Source organism: Bos indicus, chromosome 14, assembly GCF_029378745.1.
Source record: "Bos indicus isolate NIAB-ARS_2022 breed Sahiwal x Tharparkar chromosome 14, NIAB-ARS_B.indTharparkar_mat_pri_1.0, whole genome shotgun sequence".
Taxonomy (NCBI): domain Eukaryota; kingdom Metazoa; phylum Chordata; class Mammalia; order Artiodactyla; family Bovidae; genus Bos; species Bos indicus.
The window spans coordinates 47981076-48002530 of record NC_091773.1 but is presented as its reverse complement, the minus strand read 5'-3'; the positions used below and the strand labels follow the sequence as shown (position 1 = coordinate 48002530).

The following is a 21455-nucleotide window of genomic DNA, read 5'->3' as shown; positions in this document are numbered from 1 at the left end:
CATGTCCGTTGAGTTGGTGATGCCATCGAACCATCTCATCCTCTGCCGCTGTCTACTCCTTTTGCCTCAGTCTTTCCCAGCATCAGGGCCTTTTCCAATGAGTCAGCTCTTCGTATCAAGTGGCCCATCTGCCTAAGGGCACACTAAAGGGAAAAGAAGGGAAAAGAGCCAGGGTGGAACCCAGCTGATTGATCCTAGGGTCCCAGTGCTGCCTCCAAAATAGTGTTGCAAAAAAAAAAAAAGGATTTCTCTTCTTATCTGTTACCCATTCCTTTTGACTATCTTTCTAGGGCCATGTCTTCAAAGGGAAAATCACAGCAAGAGTCTCACAGGCATACCTCCACCATTTTGGGGACTCACTGATTTTGGTGTTATACAAATGGCAGGATTTTTAAAAATTTTCTTTAAAATGAAAAATTATTACAACTGTCCTTTCCCACTGAATGTAGTACTTATTTCTCAATTCCTCTTTCTCCACTCATAAAACTTGCTATTAGCAGAATTATTAATACAGTTCATGGTATAAAAAAATAAACATGAAGTCCTCAATTCAAACACATACACACACACACAGAATGAATTTCATTTTCATACAAAACATGGTCCTTTAGCAAAATGATTTTTTTTTTTAAATTCTTGTGCCCAGTGAATGGCCTATGAGCATGGGGACCGGCCAACCATCATCTGAAGAAATGAAAAGCCAGCCACAGGAAGTACACCAAGCGATCCCAGGGCTGAGAACAAGGGGTGCCAGGGCAGGAGCAGGAAGCCTGGGCTCCAGCTGTGCTCACTGGCAAGCGAAGAAGTCCGAGAATTCAGAGCAGGTGCCAGGGCTTCCAGGTCAGGCGTCGGGACAAGCAGCACAGGACCGGTGGTTGAAATGTGGCACCGAAAAGGTAACCAACGTGATGAAGCCTGTAGGTGTGAACTGGGGAAACTTTTGGTCGAGCCTGCTTTATCGTCAGAAATACACAGGTATAAGCAAAAGAAAAATAAGAAGCTAAACATAATATGTATATATATACACACACATATTGTCTAAAACCAAATGAGCGAGCAGTCAAGATTCCTTTATTTTTATTTTATTAATTGCTAGAAAGACTTTCCAATATTCCAATGTGCTTCTTCTAAGAGCTGCCCCAGTGTGATCTCAAGAGTCTATGTTAACTTCTTTTTCTGGCAACTTCCTCTTCTTAGCTGTTGTATTCTTGAAGAGCCTGGGCCATGAAGAGCTTGCCTAAGTTCTGGGCAGTGAACTCCTTGATGTTCTGGCAGTAAGTGTTAATCTGGCCTGTGCATTCAGGAAAGTGAAAAAGAGTCATAATGTTCCACAAATTGCAAAATGACCTAGAATACTAGTCACATGATAAACTCAGCATAATACAGAATTTTATTATGTTTTGAATCAATAACAAAAAAGAAGCAGACTCAAAGATACAGAGAACACACTAGGGGTTACCAGTGGAGAGAGGTAAGGAGGGAGGCGTAATACAGGGGTAGGGGAATAAGCGGTACAAACTATTAGGTAGAAAGTGAGCTAGAGGCTACACAACACAGGGATATAGCCAACATTTTATAATAACTACAAATGGAGTATAAACGTAAAAGAAACGGAATCGCTAGATTGCACAGCTGTTACTTACACAATATTGTACAGCAACTATACAGCAATAAAAATTGTTTTAAAAGAGTTAAGAATTCTATTCACTCATAAGGGATAATAAACAATTTCAGTTGTTTTGAAGATAAGCTATCTTCCATTCTTGGTTACATGGAGAATGAAGAAGAACGACAACTTTTTAAAAGACAATCAGCAGTTACTAGCACATGTTAGTTGTCAATCAAAATGTACTGACAGTGTAGATCAGACCAACACTGTAACTAAGAGAAGTGAGAAAACACCACTAGCTCTTCTCAGTCAAGTAGAAAGGAGACACCAACCAAAGAACAGAAACTGACCAGATCCCCCTGCCCCAGATGCTAACAACTACAGGAGTTTTGAGTCCATGCTCTGGAAGTATTAACAGCCTCCTGCTGCACCTCCAGAGCCAAGACAGAGCCAGAGTGGGAGTCCACGTGAGGGGAGGGCTCCATTACTGCCCGAGTCCTCAGATGAGTGATCTGATCTGATGCGACAGTTACACATTTCTTAAAAGTGTAAGAAATACAATTTTGCTTAAACTGGACCTTAGGTAAGAAATGTGTCTCAGTTTCCCAAATTTAATTTATACATGTACCAGAAAGCTTTAAGGAATTTGGAATTTTCTCCTGCTCTAAAATATGTCAACAGAAATGAGAAACTGTAGAGGATCAGCTTTTCTGTGAGTTGGATTTTCACACTAACAAATCTCTTGGACAACTGGCTGACTAAAACAAACAGTATTCAACCACATTAACACAGAAATAAGTTATTACAGCTCAGTAAGAGCATGAATGTTATATATTCAACATCAGGTCCTAGCACAGGACAAAAGGCCTCCACTACCTTAAGGCAGTGTTAAATGTTAGGTATCCCCTGAGAAACTCCATCCAGAGTTACACTCATGTTGCTACAATACGAGTCAAAGTAAGGGAGATGCTTCTTCGAGTCAAAAACTACAATTAATTTCACATACCCACATTCAGGCCAAGCTCAATCAGGCTAGAGCACCAAAAGAGGGGTTTCAGCTAAATGATCGTTTCCATTATGAGACAATAAACATTTTTTCTTGGTTTCTATGTTAGATGATCCACAATAAAAACTTTCTCATTTTAGAAAGTTGATATAATCCCACCTCAGAAGTGTCTGTTAAGATAAACACCGAGTGGAGCACTGAAAAGGACCTTAGAAATAACAAGGACTGACAAACTCTTAAATTTCAGAAATTACAGATGCCAGATTCAAGTTCATCATTCAACCATTTGAAATACACTATCTTACTGTTAGTGAACCTCCCACCGTCTTCCGCTTCCTAAAGAATAAAGAAAACCAGCCATGCTCTGCACGGCCAGCAGTACCTGCAATGAGCAGAGAATCCATCCTGGCAGGGGGCTGGTGTGGTTTGAAGAGTTTGGACAGATCCTCCTCAGGGAGCGGGGGTTCTCCTCGGCTCTGGCGCTGCATGTTCTCCTGCTGGCGACGCTGCTGATACTAAAATTCAGACGGGGGACGGCTGGGTTACTGTTCTCTACCCAAGGAGAAAAATAACACCTCCCTCACTTATGCGATAAGCAGAAATCCCACTGCTTTGATTCCAATCTCGGTTTTATAAACGCAACCCTTCCTAATCCTTGCCTCTAAGAGGCTAAATATGGCGACAGTCATGCCAATCAAAGAAAACTTTGTTATAAACTCTAGTGTCATTCTGAGTTCTAAGAGTCTAATCTAACTAATGATTTGGAAAAGCAAAACTGGTTATGTGAGGGGGCTTCAAAGGCAAAGAAGCTCAAGAAGAGTAAGCAAAAAGGGAGGAACTTGACCATTTATGACAACAGGGTAATAACAGCACTACAAGTATGATGCATCCTAACTTACAGAACTAAGTAATGAAATACCACAGTGTAGAATTTTTTCAACTTTATCTCTATTGACCAAAAGAACAATAATATTGATGATGTTACTATTATAACATCACTGTAACAACATACTATTATCATAATAGTAAATACTATTATTATTCTTAACAACAGATAAACCACCACAGCTGAGAATGAGTATTAGTTCAGATAACACTTCAAAAACTTTCAAACTCTGGATTCTATGATTCAACGCAGAAAAAGTGGGAGTATATATAAAGACATAGACCAACTATAAACTTACAGTTCTAATTACAATCAAGATGCTAATAGCTGTGAACTGCTTAAAACAGCAAAGGGAGTAATAGCCCATGCACAGCCTTAAAAGGTCAGGTAATGGCAAACCCAGCAGTATCCACAGGACTGGAAATAGTCAGTTTTCATTCCAATCCCAAAGAAAGGCAATGCCAAAGAATGCTCAAACTACTGCACAATTGCACGCATCTCACATGCTAGTAAGTAATGCTCAAAGTTCTCCAAGCCAGGCTTCAGCAATACGTGAACCGTGAACTTCCAGATGTTCAAGCTGGTTTTAGAAAAGGCAGAGGAACCAGAGATCAAATTGCCAACATCTGCTGGATCATGGAAAAAGCAAGAGAGTTCCAGAAAAACATCTATTTCTGCTTTATTGACTATGCCAAAGCCTTCGACTGTGTGGATCACAATAAACTGTGGACAATTCTGAAAGAGATGGGAATACCAAACCACCTGACCTGCCTCTTGAGAAATCTGTGTGCAGGTCAGGAAGCAACAGTTAGAACTGGACATGGAACAACAGACTGGCTCCAAACAGGAAAAGGAGTACGTCAAGGCTGTACACTGTCACCCTGCTTATTTAATTTCTATGCAGAGTACATCATTAGAAACTCTGGGCTGGAAGAAGCACAAGCCGGAATCAAGATTGCCGGGAGAAATGTCAGTAACCTCAGATATGCAGATGACACCACCGTTATGGCAGAAAGTGAAGAGGAACTCAAAAGCCTCTTGATGAAAGTGAAAGAGGAGAGTGAAAAAGTTGGCTTAAAGCTCAACATTCAGAAAACGAAGATCATGGCATCTGGTCCCATCACTTCCTGGCAAATAGATGGGGAAACAGTGGCAAGTGTCAGACTTTATTTTTCTGGGCTCCAAAATCACTGCAGATGGTGACTGCAGCCATGAAATTAAAAGACGCTTACTCCTTGGAAGAAAAGTTATGACCAACCTAGATAGCATATTCAAAAGCAGAGACATTACTTTGCCAACAAAGGTCTGTCTATTCAAGGCTATGGTTTTTCCAGTGGTCATGTATGGATGTGAGAGTTGGGCTGTGAAGAAAGCTGAGGGCCGAAGAATTGATGCTTTTGAACTGTGGTGTTGGTGAAGACTCTTGAGAGTCCCTTGGACTGCAAGGAGATCCAACCAGTCCATTCTGAAGGAGATCAGCCCTGGGATTTCTTTGGAAGGAAAAATGTTAAAGCTGAAACTCCAGTACTTTGGCCACCTCATGCGAAGAGCTGACTCATTGGAAAAGACTCTGATGCTGGGACGGATTGGGGGCAGGAGGAAAAGGGGACGACAGAGGATGAGATGGCTGGATGGCATCACCGACTTGATGAACGTGAGTTTGAGTGGACTCCTGGAGATGGTGAGGGACAGGGAGGCCTGGTGTGATGTGATTCATGGGGTCGCAAAGAGTCAGACACGACTGAGCAACTGAACTGAACTGAACTGAATGGCAAACCAGGGTAGGCTAGTAAAAATTTTAAGTTCTTAGATTCCTAAAGAAGGGAAGTAACTTGCCTTGAGAAGATTTCTATTTACTATAAGGCATGAGAACAGAAGTTAGACAAATCTAAAAAGGGTTATGAATGGTGCTAAGAACAAATGTCAAGTGTAAAAATTTATGACAGAATTCAAAAAAAACTCTCTTAAAATTGGTTCCCAGAATCAACTGTCTCATTAGTGACAGACTCTCAACTTGATCTTCCAGTTGAGCCTGAACTATAGGAAGGGCCAGTAGGAGAAAGGATCAAGATGGTTTTATTTTGCCCAGAGACATTCAACATTACCGTCTTCATCACCATCTTTTCAGTTAAAAAAAAAAAAAAAAAACAGTATTTTATGTATGCTGAAAAAAATACATTTTAAATTTCAGTAAATATATGAACATTGAAATTAATTTTTAAATAAAATACTCTCAGAACAACTTAGTTGTGCTTAGAATTCTATAGTTACCAACACCTAAAGTACATTGTAATGAACAGACTAATCAAACACTCGCATGGATGTACATCCTGGAATCAACTGTCTATGAACCAAATGCTAAGAATATTCTGGAGCAATATAGTCCAAAACAGTATTCCACGAACTGTGAGAATCAATCATGTGGCCTTCAGGCAACACTGACAAAGAAAAGTATGATTGGCCAGAGCAGTATGGATGTGCATATGAGAACATCCAGGTAATCCTAGGGTTTTTCTGTATTATACTATCTGTTTCACAGCAGTTGGTCTGTGATAGGTTATTTGATAGGTTATTTCCTATCAAAACTGCTTGCTCTTAATCACAATTGCTCAGTTCTTAAAATGAACTGGAGATTGATAACTGTACTGCAATAAGCCACTAGCAGACCAATTACAGTTAGTAAAGAAATGAGCTGTGACCCTCCAGAATCTCTCTGCCTGATTTTCTCAATAAATGTAGCCCTTATTTGCATAACCTTGGCATTACCATCTGAGCTTAAAATACTAGCTTTCTTTAAGATAGGTATTATTAAGTACAACTTGCAAATAATCTATTAGGAACATATTATATAAAGAATAATCTTTTAAAATACGATACAGAGTTACCAGCTAAGAGTCAATGATTTATTAATTTAGGTCATTTTGAAGATGACTCTTGAAGCATCATACTTAGAAATGAATTCTATGTTAGCTGATTTTCCCAGATACCAACCTGATGTTTCTGCTGCTGCTGTTTACTCGTGTTCCTCATATACGTGTTGTATTTAACTATATCTTGACTCATTTCATCCACTCTGTCCATCAGCAACTGGAGTGTCTTCCCCAAGTGATTGCTGAAATATAAAGTACAGATACTGACATGTCGAACTTTTAAAGTTAAAGCTCTGCCACTGCTCTAATGTGATGTGCCATTTGCTTTAAAAAAAAAAAAAAAAAAAAAGCACACACATACAAGAAAGCAAGGGTGGAGGAAAGAATGTGAGTCAACATGTTATTAAACTTTTTGTATCAAATCCACAAGTGTAACTACAATGGTATTTGAAATAGTTCAGTTTCTTACTGTGAGAGCATACACACGTCAAAGCAGTAAACAGTTAAACGTAGCAGCAGCAGGGTTATCTAAAACGTGTACTTTTGGAACACCAAGTTTAACCTAAGCTCACTACTCCTTACACTTCCTTATCCCCACCACGGCCCTCCCTAACTGTGCTCCAGACATTCAGATTAGAAGTCACAGAAAGGAAGAACCAGGCAGAGACTTGACACTTCTGGCACGTGATTTCTCTACCTGGCAGGTTCTGAAAGAGTAACAGCAGCATTTATTCTGCAAGGCCAAATGAAGAGGGCTCCTTTCCCTCTACCCTTCCTAGAATCTGAAATATAGTCATTTTTCATCTTTTCCTCTCCAGAAATTTCGACTGTAGCTTACTTACCAAAATCTTCTTATAAAGTGATGCTAACGGTTTGTACAATGCCCATCATATTCACTGATTTCCTCCTGCAACCATCTCCTACCATGGTGAGGCCCACTACACACAGATGTAATCTAAAAATAACTAGCTGACAAACAGGATTCACTCATTCGTTCCCAAAGACTATTTACTAAATGACTATTCTGTTCCAGTCTCAGTGCTGTTACTAAGGAGCGCTGTTAATGAGGAGACAACAGTGAATGAGACGTTCCTAGTCTTGGTCTTCACTAGCTTACAGTTGACAGGAAGAAGGGAAGAGACGAGATAGACACTTAGATAGTATGGTCAGAATATTTCTTTTAAAAGACGACAGGTTGAAAGCAAAGGATTAGAAGGCATCAGCCATGCAAAAAGTATTCTAGGTGGAAGAAAGCACAAGTGCTGAAGGCCTGAGATGGGCAACAACTAGACAGATTTTAAAATATGGGGCCTGATGTGGGAGGAACAGAGACAGGTTAGGGAGGTCAGACAAGCACGTATGAGGAACTGCTGGCTGTCCATGCAACACTCCAAGAACACAGTGCAAATGAGACCTGTGACTCTAACATGAACGGTGCCCTGGTGACATGCTGCTGCTGCTGCTGCTAAGTCGCTTCAGTCGTGTCCGACTCTGTGTGACTCCATAGACGGCAGCCCACAAGGCTCCCCCGTCCCTGAGATTCTCCAGGCAAGAACAGCGGAGTGGGTTGCCATTGCCTTCTCCAATGCGGGAAAGTGAAAAGTGAAAGTGAAGTCGCTGAGTCTTGTCCAACTCCTAGCGACCCCATGGACTGCGGCCCACCAGGCTCCTCCATCCATGGGATTTTCCAGGCAAGAGTACTGGAGTAGGGTGCCAATGCCTTCTCCACCCTAGTGACATGTTTTGCCTTAAATTTTAAAATGACCACCCTGGCTGCTATACAAAGAATACACTGGAGAGTAGAAACCAGAAGATGGTAAAGAGTCAGAAAACTAAGATCATGGCATCTGGTCCCATCACTTCATGGCAAATACATGGGGAAACAAAGGAAACAGTAACAGACTTAATTTTTTTGGGCTCCAAAATCACTGCAGATGGTGACTGCAGCCATGAAATTAAAAGATGCTTGCTCCTTGGAAGAAAAGTTATAACCAACCTAGACAGCATATTAAAAAGCAGAGACATTACTTTACCAACATAGGTCCATCTACTCAAAGCTTTGGTTTTTCCAGTAGTCATGTATGGATGTGAGAGTTGGACTATAAGGAAAGTTGAGCGCTGAAGAATTGATGCTTTTGAACTATGGTGTTGGAGAAGACTCTTCAGAGTCTCTTGGACTGCAAGGAGATCCAACCAGCCCATCCTAAAGGAAATCAGTCCTGAATATTCACTGGAAGGACTGATGCCGAAGCTAAAACTCCAATACTTTGGCCACCTGATGCAAAGAACTAACTCATTGGAAAACACCCTGATGCTGGGAAAGATCGAAGGTGGGAGGAGAAGGGGACAAGAGAGGATGAGATGGTTGGATGGCATCACCGACTCAATGGACGTGAGTTTGAATAAGCTCCAGGAGTTGATGATGGATAGGGAGGCCTGGTGTGATGTAGTCCACACGGTCACGAAGAGTTAGACAGGACTGAGTGACTGAACTGAACTGACAGAAGTGCTGGAAAGAATGAAGAGAAATTAGAACACTCACACATTTGTAGTGAGAATGTAAAACGGTGCTGCCACTGTGGAAACCAGTTTGGTGGTACCTCGAAGAGTTAAACACAAAGTTACCACATGACCCAGCAATTCTATTCCTAGGTGTGTATATAAATATATGTATACACACACACTCAAAGGAACTGAAAAATCATGCTCGTACAAAAACTCGTACGTGTATGTTAATGTCTGGATTATTCAAAACAGCCAGAAAGTGGGAACAAGAAAAGGATAAATAAATTGTGATACATCCATATAATGGAATACTACTGCATCATAAAGAGAATAAAGTATTGATCCATGAATGAAACTTAAAGGCATTACACTAAGTGAAAGAAACCAGACACAAATGTCACTTATCATATGGCTCTATTTATATGAAATGTCCAGAAGAGGCAAATCCACAGAGACAGAAAGTAACAAGTGACTGCAAGGGGATGGGGGATGAGAATTGGTACCGATTGCACAATACTGCAAATATATTAAAAATGTATTCCTTAAAAATGGTTAAAATGGTGCCTTCCTTTTCTGTGAGTTTATCTCTGCTTTTAAAACTGCACACACACACGCACGAAATACACTGTGGTATTAGACAGTAGTGGCAGTGGCATGCACTAGCCCCGTGGCAGTTAGCACAGAGGAAAACGGGCAGAACTGAGAGAGGAATCAAGGGTGACTCCCAGTTTCCATGCCTGAGCAGATGCATGGTTGGTTACAGCACTTAAGACAGAAAAGAGACTGAGGAAGAAACAGAATGGGAATCCTGGGAATGAGTAAAACTAGATCCAGCTAAAACATGAATTCTATATGGATTCCATCTGTAACCTAAACAAAAAGAAAGCTTTGACTCTTCATCTTAAATAGCAGACAGAGCACAGGTCTGGCCTCTGTGGGTGTGTATAAATCAATCTTTTAATTCTAGGTTTGGCACTGCCTACCTTACCTTGAGAGCTTGGCCTGATGACTTAACCTAAAAATCAAGTGCTTTTTGCAAATTAAATCTTATTTAATATTTATCTTATTATAATCTTGTGAATCACCTTTAACTTTCAGATATTTCTTCTTCCTTGGAAATCAGATTAAGTATTCACTCTGGTTTTTTTTCCAATTTCTTAATAGTCTGATTTTAATTCATCTGTAATTTGAGCTGATAGTGCAAGATGAGGATTAAAAATATTTTTCCCCCAATATCTAATCAAATGTCCAGATCGACTGATTATTTACACTGCTTTCCAAATAACTTCTGAAATTTAACAATACTGTGTCCTCTCGCATGCATTCTTTCAATATACATTACTAAGTACATACTTACTTTCCCAGTCACACTCAGAACATTCTACTGAGAAGAAGGGAACACAAAGAGAGAAGTGCAACACAGTGGTGGGAGACTATAATAGAAGAGAAGCATAAAAGATAGTTTGATAGGATCAGATGAAGACCCTCCAGATTATGTGACAGCTGTATTTTGAGTTTTTGAAGGAGTTGGAGATGGGAGCTGAAGACAAGGAACACGGGGAGGGACACTTCAGATACTGTGTGTAGGAAGCCTGTTCAGAGACACTGGCATGAAAAGTGTGACACATCTGCAGAACCACAATTAACTCAGTACATCAGAAGCTCGGAAGAAGGGCAAGATGAGGGGAAAAAGAGAGCAATGAACCTGAAGAGGCAAACAGTCACACAGCAGAGACTCTTGGAAGCCAGGGCTAGAAGTCTGGATTCTATTCTAAGGACAAAGGGGTCTCAGCCAAAATTCTAAGCAAAGGAGTAATGTGATCATACACTTTAGTTTTAGCAAGATAACTGCAATGAAAGAGGAAAAGGTCAGAAGCAGGAAATTAAGAGACTGTGAAAGTAATCAGGAAAAGAAATAATGAGCCCCTGACCGAAGGTAGCCACAGACAAGGATGTAGATGAGATCACCCCAGGAATCACATACAGGAAGACAGACCCCAAGGAACACATAGTTTAGGGATGAGCAGAGGAAGGCTGACTGTGGAGAAAGACAAGAAACCCAGTAGTAGAATCCTAGACTCAAAATATTTCAGGAAGAATCTGTTATCAGCACTTTAAATGCTTAAGAGTCTACCATATCCAGCAATATCGTGATTAAGTCATCTTGTGTGGCTTGAGCAAAAACTCTAGCACAGAACAGATGGAACACTGAGTGTTTAGGATAAGTGGGAAATGAGTAAATACAGACAGTGACATGCAGAAAATCCTATTAAAAAGTTTGTAAAGGAAAAAATGAAGTAAATGGTGAAAGGAAATGGATAAACTGATACAAGGTCAAAAGGTGTTCTTTTTGGAACTTCGTCTTTTAAGATGAGAGAAGCTTAAACAAGTTTAAATGTCCTTACTTAGTCTTAGGAGATGCACGTTCAAGTATTTAGGGGTTAAGTATCAGGTCTGTAATTTACTTTCAAATGGTTCAGGGAAGAACCCATTTATGTCTACAAAGAGAGTGGGTGCAAAGGTATACAAGTAAAGGTTTATGCATGTTTATTGTATGATTTAACATTCTTTCAATTTTTCTCAAGAGTCAAGCATTTAAAAAAAAACTTTTTATTTTTTTTAAATGGAGAAAGCCAGTCAACAAATGTAACAGAAAAGAATCAGTACAAAGAGGAACTGGAGATACTGAGGAAAAAGGGTGCAGAAAAAGAGAGACCAGATGAGACCTCAGAGAGACCCTGAACTCTCATGTTCACCAGTGAAAGAATTGAAGCCCAAAGAAATACGAAATACTGTAATTCACTACAGGATTATTTGTTATATAAGTCATTTATATCCTGAAGTGCAAAGAAATTCAGAGAAGGGAAAGGTCAGCCCCAATCCTTGACTGGGTGATGGAGGAGAGGGTAGAGAGACAGGAAAAAGCCACTGAGGAGAATTACTGCCACTGCAGAGAAACATCGAGTATTTGTTTCCAGATCTTGTATCCGGGACTCTGACTGCACCGATTTCAGCAACAAGAAAGGTACTACCAGAACAGACCTTCCCTCACCACCAAAAACTGTCTTTCATGTAAAGTACTAACGTCACGTGTTATATAGGCAAATGTTATACTGGAAGAGCGCAAGCACAGGTATGCAGACTGTAAACATCTCATAACAGTCTATTACAAGAATGCTCTTCAGAAACCTAACCAGCAAGAAATACTTGAAAATCTGCACAGTTCACGTCTTGAAGGGTAAAAGGAATTAACAATAATACAGAACTGTTTCACAGATAACGTTCACAGGGAATCAGGTACATTACCAAGAGCAACTTTATGGGGATCTTTTCAGTACCAGTGCAACCAGAATACTGAAACAGAGTTACTCTTCAGAGTCTCAATAATACAGTCTTTTCTTTTATTGCCCAGGAAACAAAGAACTGGAAACAGATAACTTAAACAGATGTGAACCAGGACGCACAGTGATAGGCCTGCTCTGGCTGCAGTGTCAATTTGTCCTTACTATCCTTCATGTATGATGCCCGCACTTAGTTTATTTTTTAAAGAGGAAAAAAAACAGATTTTTTTTCATGTGTGAAAAACTGAAGGCTTGTGTAACACATTTTTAAAAATTAATAAAGGCTGTTATGAAATAACCACACCAAAACTTCCATCTAATAAAATTGAGAATCAGAATTTTTCAAATGAAAGGGAATGTAGTATGTTTTATTCATAGCATAGAGCTAATTTATCAGGTAAATCAAAAAACTGATACACATATGGGTTGTGAAAAGCAAGACCAAGCAAAGTGTTTATGGAGCTACTTCAGAATGATTTCTGAGGCAGTTTCTTAGAAAAAATTTGTATGGCAAATGATGATTAACATCATCGTGCTACTAATGTTAGAAATTAAAATCTGAGAGGCATGAAGGTTACATTTATTTCAGTGTTTTAAATTAGTATTATCAATTCGGGTCAATGTAGCAGTCCATTAATATAAGCACAGCTTCAGGGTTGCTTCTTTTTTTCTCCCCAAAGGAATAGCAATTTACCCTTTTAAACAGCTTCACATGGAAAGCAAAGGCCTTTTCCTATTTCACATAAAATACAGAAGATAAAAACTATAATAAAATAAATATTTGTCCTGATCTTAGTTGCTATGGTGAACTAGGAACAGTTTCTTGGCTATTATAAATGCTGCTTTGGACAGACAGACATTGCAGACCAGCTCACTGGTAATGGGAAAGCAGAGAAGGGCTGTATTTGTTTTGTATGATCAATAAAGGAAGCTTGGGAAAAGGTAAAGACATAAATTATATAAGCAAAAGCTTTCACATAGTAAATTTAAAATTATTATATAACTATATACTTAATACATCAAATTGTAACCTTGCATGTTGAAAAAGGTTCTTAGCTCAGTGCTTTAAATACAGGTGTGCCAAGTGTGTTTGTGAAAGCAATCAAGAAAAATATGACCTTCTAAAAGAGACAAATTAAAGGACTATTATGAATGTATGTTTGCAGTCAAACAGTACACTCTTTAGTGCCAAATGAGCCTTACAACCTGGCTGTATTACTTAGCACTCCGTTTACCATCCAGTTTCCATCTCCTTCCTCTGTAAAGACTTTCTAATGGTCTCTGTGATGAGTTCAAGCAATGGGAAGGTGGTTCTTCAACCACAGCCCCACCCGTCCTGGTGCATGGACAAGAGCACTGGCACACTGTGCTTCCGGGTTTATCCTCACTTGTCTTATACTGAGGAAGCACAAAGCCTGTATATTCTTTTGTAAAGCTTCTATCTGGGATAACTAAAAATCTGATGAATACTTGAGCTTCTGTTCCAAGCTGGCTGCTTTAAGAAAACACACCTTGTTTTTCATTCAGCAGCTGCATATTCATAGTTTACCTACACCTACCTGCTGATAGCTTCCTCCCGCCACAGAGAACAATCACTAGCATCAAGCTTAAAGAGCATTTAGGAGGAGCCACTCCAGTACTCTTGCCTGGAAAATCCCATGGATGGAGGAGCCTGCTGGGCTACAGTCCACGGGGTCGCACAGAGTCGGACACGACTGAGCGACTTCACTTTCACTTTTCACTTTCATGCATTGGAGAAGGAAATGGCAACCCACTCCAGTATTGTTGCCTGGAGAATCCCAGGGACGGGGGAGCCTGGTAGGCTGCCGTCTATGGGGTCGCACGGAGTCGGACATTGACTGATGCGACTTAGCAGCAGCGTACTTGACTCTGTTCATATTTCTGTTAAAAGCAATAAATGAGGGGAAATGAAACATTAATTCCATAAAGGAAATACCCTGTTTTGGCACACCTCAGTCAGCACTTTACCAATATAATAAATAGTATCTTAGCAACTAGATAGCTAAGGCAGTCAGGATGGGGCAAATTATGTTACCACTGGCTAACAGAGCAAAAACCAGTGTCAGGTTCAGAAAATTCTAATTTTGATTGAAAATTCAAGTGGAAAGTTTACTGCTATACAGAGTCTACATCTGAACAAGGGCAACTGCCACAGTAAAACAAACAAGCATTTCTGGTTTTCTCCTACACATTATTAAGTATCCAGACATAATACCATAGCCTCTAATGTTCGTGTACAATAAATAAGGCTGAGCCACATCAAAAAACCCCTCCTCCATGGGCATTTACCATCTCAAAGCAAAAATGACACGGCAAGGCAGCTGTCAGCTACAATGACAAGAGGTAATTAGTATTCAAACCTCATCTCACTTTATCAATAACCATGGTGCTCTTCCGGGCTTCCCTCACGGCTCAAACAGTAAAGAGAATGCCTGCAATGCCAGAGACCTGGCACTGCAGGTTCAATCCCTGAGTAGGGAAGACCCCTGGAGGAGGGCATGGCAACCCACTCCAGTATTCTTGCCTGGAGAATCCCATGGACGGAGGAGCTTGGTAGGCGGCAGTCCATGGGGTCGCTAAGAGTCAGACACGACTGAGCGACTTCACTTTCACTTTTCACTTTCACGCATTGGAGAAGGCAATGGCAACCCACTCCAGTGTTCTTGCCTGGAGAATCCCAGGGATGGGGGAGCCTGGTGGGCTGCCGTCTATGGGGTCACACAGAGTCGGACACAACTGAAGTGACTTAGCAGCAGCAGCAGCAGCAGGACAAGTACTACGTGCTGTTACTATGTCTTAAGAACCTCCCAACATGCTTAAGTCATTTTTTTCCCCTTGTTTCACAGGTAATGTCTAAATTAAAAAATCTTTTGCAGAAAGTGATTTAAAAAAAAAGGGGGGGGGACTTTTCATGAGACAGGGTTGCTTACCTGCTAGCAAGACTGAGCAATTCATGTTTGTCTGCTACAGCTGACTTCTTCTCTAGCTCCCACATTAGAACGTTGATCAGATGTGAATTTTTAATTACAATCGGCACTTCTTCAAACATGTGCTCAAAGGTGATATTTCCCTTTTTCAATCTGCAAAGCATGTTAAAAATACTTTATAGTCTGGTGGTCAGAAGTAAGTGTTAAAGTGACTATTTCATACATTTTACATTTTTCCTAATTACAGGCCCTCTTCAGGGTTTTTGTTTGTTTCATTAGCAATCTTTAAAAAAGGGAGAGAATTACAGAATCAAGCACAAGTTGAGTGATTTGAACAATTCGGAAAATGATCTGAGTTGGAGCTGTAAGACCAGAAAATAAGACTCTTGGCCACAGAAACAATTCTTTCTTCATAATCCGGTATCTTTGAAATTCCACATACTAAAAAATGCAAATGTCATATGAAATTATGCTATATAATCTATATCTAAAATATTTAAAACAAACAGCTAGAAAAGAGAAATACTCTCATTCTTGGAAAGTTCACTTTAAAAACCAACTGAACTCAAAGAGATTAACAATGAGCAGGACACTCACAGGCTATTCCACACACAATGGTTGAAAACACAGCAAGAATACAACTTCTCACAGTTTAATTATAATTACCATACCCAGGAGATGTTCATGAGTTAGCTTTTCTTTTAAAATTCTTTGTATGTTAATTTCTTTAGGAGCCAAATGGGAAATTAGTCATGAACTGTCTGTCCCAAATGAAGTCAAAGCCACTAACTTTAATTTATTAAGAAATACATATTCCTATAATTAACAGAAAATGAAAGAATTTGAAATTAAAAAAAATTTTAATGTAAATATCCCAGTGCCATTATGCAGGATCACAAAACAGCTTTAATAATTAGTTCTCTGCATTCCTGTCACCTATAAAATTTCCCAAAAGCCACACTCCTTACTAAACCCTTAAAACGTTGTCTTTCCACACCCCGTCCCCCACAATGAAACAGGAGGTCAGAAAATAAGACAAACGGCTCACAACTGTTCTGACACAGAGCTTACAATCTGACAGCCGCTGAATACTCATCCCATCTCCTTTTATTTAATCATGTATTTCTTCAAATCCAGTAGCTAATTAATTCTCATTCTAACTGCATTCACCCATGGTGAGAACAACAGATGAGACATTCCATAAAGAACAGTTTAAACATGGAAAGGGAGAGATCAAGGGGCACTCAGCCATGCAGACACTTCTACCGTCCACATGTCAGAAGCATTACCGCACCACCGCCGAGGACTCAATTCGTGTGGCAAACTAGTATCTTAAAAGAAAAATGCCCAGTCCTTAACATATGCCTTATAGGCCCCCAAACACTTACGCTTCGGGAGAAAAATCCTTTTCTTTACAAACTTCCATCAATTTAGGAGTCAGTCTGTATGCCTTTAGTGAGAGAGACCCTTGGGCAGTTTTTATGGGATCTCAAATAAAGAAAAGAGAAAGAAATTACTAAGAATTTTGTCACTACCAGTGCTCAAATGACACTGGTTCTGAGCACATTCTGTTAATTATTGTACAATCTTAGCAAAATGAAGATCAAAATAAACATAAATGAAGAATAAAATAAAAATCAATGAAGATCAGAGCACAATCTGAAGCAGATTCAAAGCAATATAGCAAACGCTAAGTGAAAAACTATCATCCTACTTATACTAGGCAGAATAACTTCCACCTGAAACTATAAATATAAGATACAAAATACAGTTATTTTCAGGTCTACTCAACTGGAACCAGCAATCTTGACAAAAATTAAATACAGCATATGTTCCATACATCTTATATATATCTTGCATAATTAAAAGCAAAATACTAATATTAAATATGAAAACTCCCTGGATGCACTTGTGTATTTCCTCTGTCCCTAATTTAAATGAATGGCCCTGCAAACACTTTATCCATCCTAATAATCACTGCTCACATTTTTTTAGTTAAAGCAAATTCTAAAAACAAAACCACTAAAGTCAAGGTGCAATCACAAGTGTCTTTTTAGCTTTAAAGAAACTAATTTTGTCAAAACTAACTGCTTAAACACTCCAAGAGTAAGGGAGCTTAGCACTTGCTGCATGATAACGGCTCCGGCATGCCAATATTCGCCTAAAACCTGTGTTAACATTCATGTTGCCTGAAACTTAACACAGTGAAACTTTTAGCAATAGGTGATAAAATGAAAACCAAAATAGATTGAAACAAGTGGAAAATTCATCAAGGTCTGATGATGCAATGTTTCCAGCCAATATAAGTACACTTTAACAACTTGTTCTTTACTGTAATCCAATTGTTAACATACTGAAACAATTTGGGGGCAGCTCATAAGATTGATCGTATTCATTAGTATTTTTTCTGACAGATACTCAGGACGTTACATTTACTTCTCAGCTGGAAACTATATGCAAGTCTGCCAGATATGGCAAACTGTGAGTGTTTGGGGAGGGGGAAGGCTATAAAGCTGTTAAATTGCCTACAGTTCTGATACAGCACAGAACATCTGGTCTGGAGAGCTTGAGGAAACACCATTAAATCGGCCGAAAAGAAAAAAATCTTTGTGCTAAGAAACAGTCCAGGTTTTGTACGCTGCTGTCAGAGGTATAAAAAAAAAAACTTGGCACACTGTGTTATGATTGGTCAGTCACGTACAGAGCCAGACACTCTAGCAATCGGGGTTTGTTAGACATCTGGTCTAGTTCCACCAGCCCCTTCAAATGAGGGAGGGGAGATGGAGGAATAAAAATGAAGCAGCTACTCCAGCATTCCAAAATGTACACATCAGGGCTCTGATAGCAAGAAAAATAAACAGAAAGAAGGAAACCCTGTCTAGACTTAGCTGCTGCTGAGGCTGCTGCAGAAACAGGGTTGGTATTTACTTGGGAAGGCCTGCCAGGCTGCTCTTAGAGGCAAAAAGACAGAAAGCAAAAATAGTAGTAGCAATAATATTAAGGGAAGAAAAGAATAATAAAGGAAACTCCTACTAACCGTAAATGAGAACGACAGACTCCTCAATGGCATGCTGGTAACTGAACTGAGAATCCAGAAGGGCCCGGGTGACGAACGAGCCATAGTATGTGGACTGGTACCAGCCCACGTGGAGGTGGTCGATGTTTACATGGCGCAGGCTCCGCATCATCTCCATCTGATATTGGACTAGATGATGGGCACGAGGGGGACAAAAGAACAACTGTTTAATGACATCACCTATATGAAAAAACAAGCCTTTTTGGAAACAAATTTCTATACAGCTATTTCTTATCTACAGGGAACATTTTTCCAGATTTTTAAATTCACTCACTTTACAATAAAGAAAACAAATTAAGCCTTCAAATCATTAAGGCATTCCTTTTCTCATTAGCCAAAAAACATTCTGTAGAAACAGTATTTAAAAACTAATAATATTAATAGTAATGACAGTATATTAGTAGTAATATAATATAGTATAATAGTAATAATTTTAATAGTAATATTAACAGTAATAATAATGCTTTACTGCAAACAAGTAATTATTTATTAAATGTGGTCTCTTTTAAGAAGAAATTTATGAATTACTAAATTGGCTGGCTGTAAGAAGTTTTGTTTGAATGAATAAGTTGAGAGTAGTTATCACTGTTTTCAACAAAGCTTTTAGAACTAAGAAGTTAAAACCATCAAGAAAACTAATGGGGAAACAGTTAACTACCACATGATTTAAGTATGAATAGGACACAAGCTGCAGCTGATTAAAAATATAAGAATTCATTTTTGCCTTCGTCTGGTGCCCCCTGCTGCATGTGCTAAATTTTAAAAAGAATTTTTTTCTTGTCTGGGAGTTCCTTTACATTAAGTAATCAATATTACTTATTAGATAAGTCATATGCTAATCACCATGTATGGAACGGGACAGTTGAATTAACTTTTATTGTCAATGACTCTAATGTACATTATTAACTCAAAGCCGTATTACCAGGAAAATCGGTGCAAATTGACAATACAATAAATAATGTATTTTAAAAAGCAATATAGCCCAATAATGAGTAGCAAATACGTAAAACAGGAGAAAATTTTATAGTTAGTGTAATAGTCAAGCTATTTCTGTATAATAAATGCACTTAAACATACTTGTTTAACTCAAATCGAACCATTTCATTTTTTAAATTTTTAATCAGGTTTCAGCAAAAGTGGGTTAAATGTCATTTCCTTGGCCACAGTGCTATGGTTTTACAAATCAAACAAAATTTAGGATCAAAGAATATAAAAGAAACTTCCTCAGATGGACATGGTCTTTTCAACGCCTGTTACTAGGTAAAGAAATTATAAATCTGCTTATTCCAACCAAAGTTGTATTTCTCATGATAAAAGATGGCAGCCAACTCATCAACTATTCAGAATTAAGTGCTTTTTGAATTTTTCTTTTTATATACAACATGATGGTCTCAAGAAGCAGCAGTCTAAAATTAATACGGTGATCCTGTATCAAATATCTCTTCTCTTAATTTTTTCACTCTCAAGCATATAAGAGATCCCCTTCCTAGCCAGTTAAGAGATTTCCATCAACCACATAAAACTGGGATAGAACCACTACTATGATCTCTATTTTAAAATTTCACAATTCTTTTAAAGTAAAATCACTGATTTGGCTAGTAAATTTTAATCAAATGTAATTTATGAATGAAAAATTCTAACATTACCAGTAAAACAGGAGCCAGAGCTAAATTTAGTATTTGTTTTAGACGGACAGGAAAGTAGAGAGAGAGATCAATTACAAGCAACTGACAGTGCAGAACACGACTGTATGGGATGAGCTGTTTTTAAAACAGGTCCTTCTTAAACACCTGTCAACGTACAATTTAGTTACAAAATAAGCACAAATCAGATTCTACCAACTTGCAATAATAATAAAGAAAAGACTTGGAATCTAGCAATCTAGGTTTTCATGCTGGCGCTGGGATTTCTCTCATGGGGGATCTTGCTGTCCTTCTCTGATGCTCAGTTTTCCTATCTCCAAAAAGATCTGAGAGCTCATCCCAGTCAAAATGCTCTGACTCCACACTGCTCACTGGATATGCTACTTGTAAGTAATGATTTTTCTATAAACTAAAGCCAGGCCTCTAGCAGGCATTAATAATTAAAATAAAAATGCCTATCTCTAAGAAATATTTAATCTTACTAATAAGTCAAACAGCCTGAATACAACAGATTTAATAATAGCATTTTCAGGAAGCATGAAGTAAAACATCTTACAATTGGTAGCAAACATCCAGATTCCTTCTTCATACAGAGTCTTACCTTCCTCAAAGCCCCTTGAATAAGGATAAGAAGGAAAATGAAGTATTTCTCTCAGCGAGAAAAGAGACTAAGAGATATGAGTGAAGCCTGTTGCCTTATGGATTTACCATTGTAATAAAAATTTATTTTTAAGGTCACAAGAGCTTTCATATGATGAAAAAACAAATTTAAGGGTTAAGAACAATGAGAGGGGAGTTAATAAAACTGTTCTTGAAAAATCTACAATGAACTGAAATTTCACTATTACACAAAAAATATGTGAAGTTGCAGGTCGTTCTTCATCTTGGTTTATAGACTTTAAACCATTCATTTTTTAAATTAAAAAACACATTTTTTTTTTAAAATGAATGTTTTCTTGGAGGTATCACAGGGAAAGAAAGGATCTAAAAAGACTGCAAGTGACCCTTGAAAAGCTGAGGCTGGGGTGCCAGAGCTCCGAAGTGAACCTGGGTGGTGCACTGAGGCCCAGTCCTTGCTGCAACTACACAAGAGGCTCCAGGAAACGCACAGTGTAAACAAGCGGTGGTCAGGCACTCAGTCGTGTCTGACTCTTTGCAACCCCAGGACTGTAGCCTGCCAAGGTCCTCTATTCATGGGATTTCCCAGGCAAGAATACTGGAGGTTGCCATTCCTTTTCCAAGGAATGTTCCAGACCCAAGGATCAAACCTTGGGTTTGATCAAACCAATGTGTCTCCTGCACTGGCAGATACATTCTTTATCACTGAGGTACCAGGGAAGCAAAGCTTAAAGAAGTTACTTTGATTTAATTTAAAAAAATTCTAAAGAAGTCATATTTACCCTATTATATGCAAGCAAGAGACAACTCAAAAACAGCCAAGTGAATTTTTATCTCTGCGGTCTTTTAGGTCCGTGTCCTTGTTCTAACGCTCACACAAGACATGACAGACTGTTGGCGCCTTTCTCAGTTTTTCCCTTCCTCCTCCAACCCAGGTTCTCAAAACGTACAAA

At 38.9% G+C, this 21455-nt stretch overlaps 1 protein-coding gene across 1 annotated transcript in view; it reads right to left on the bottom strand.

The window, feature by feature from the left end:
• Positions 1 to 1049: 1049 nt before the first annotated feature.
• EIF3H (eukaryotic translation initiation factor 3 subunit H) overlaps positions 1050 to 21455 on the bottom strand; it is a 97309-nt gene continuing 76903 nt past the window's right edge. Inside the window, exons 3-8 of the mRNA XM_019973826.2 lie at positions 18203 to 18370; positions 16554 to 16653; positions 15169 to 15318; positions 6493 to 6613; positions 2998 to 3130; positions 1050 to 1291 (exon numbers count right to left, since the gene is read on the bottom strand). Coding sequence (XP_019829385.2) covers positions 1194 to 1291; positions 2998 to 3130; positions 6493 to 6613; positions 15169 to 15318; positions 16554 to 16653; positions 18203 to 18370 — 770 coding nt within the window. The 3' untranslated portion in view covers positions 1050 to 1193. The remainder of the gene's footprint in view (positions 1292 to 2997; positions 3131 to 6492; positions 6614 to 15168; positions 15319 to 16553; positions 16654 to 18202; positions 18371 to 21455) is intronic.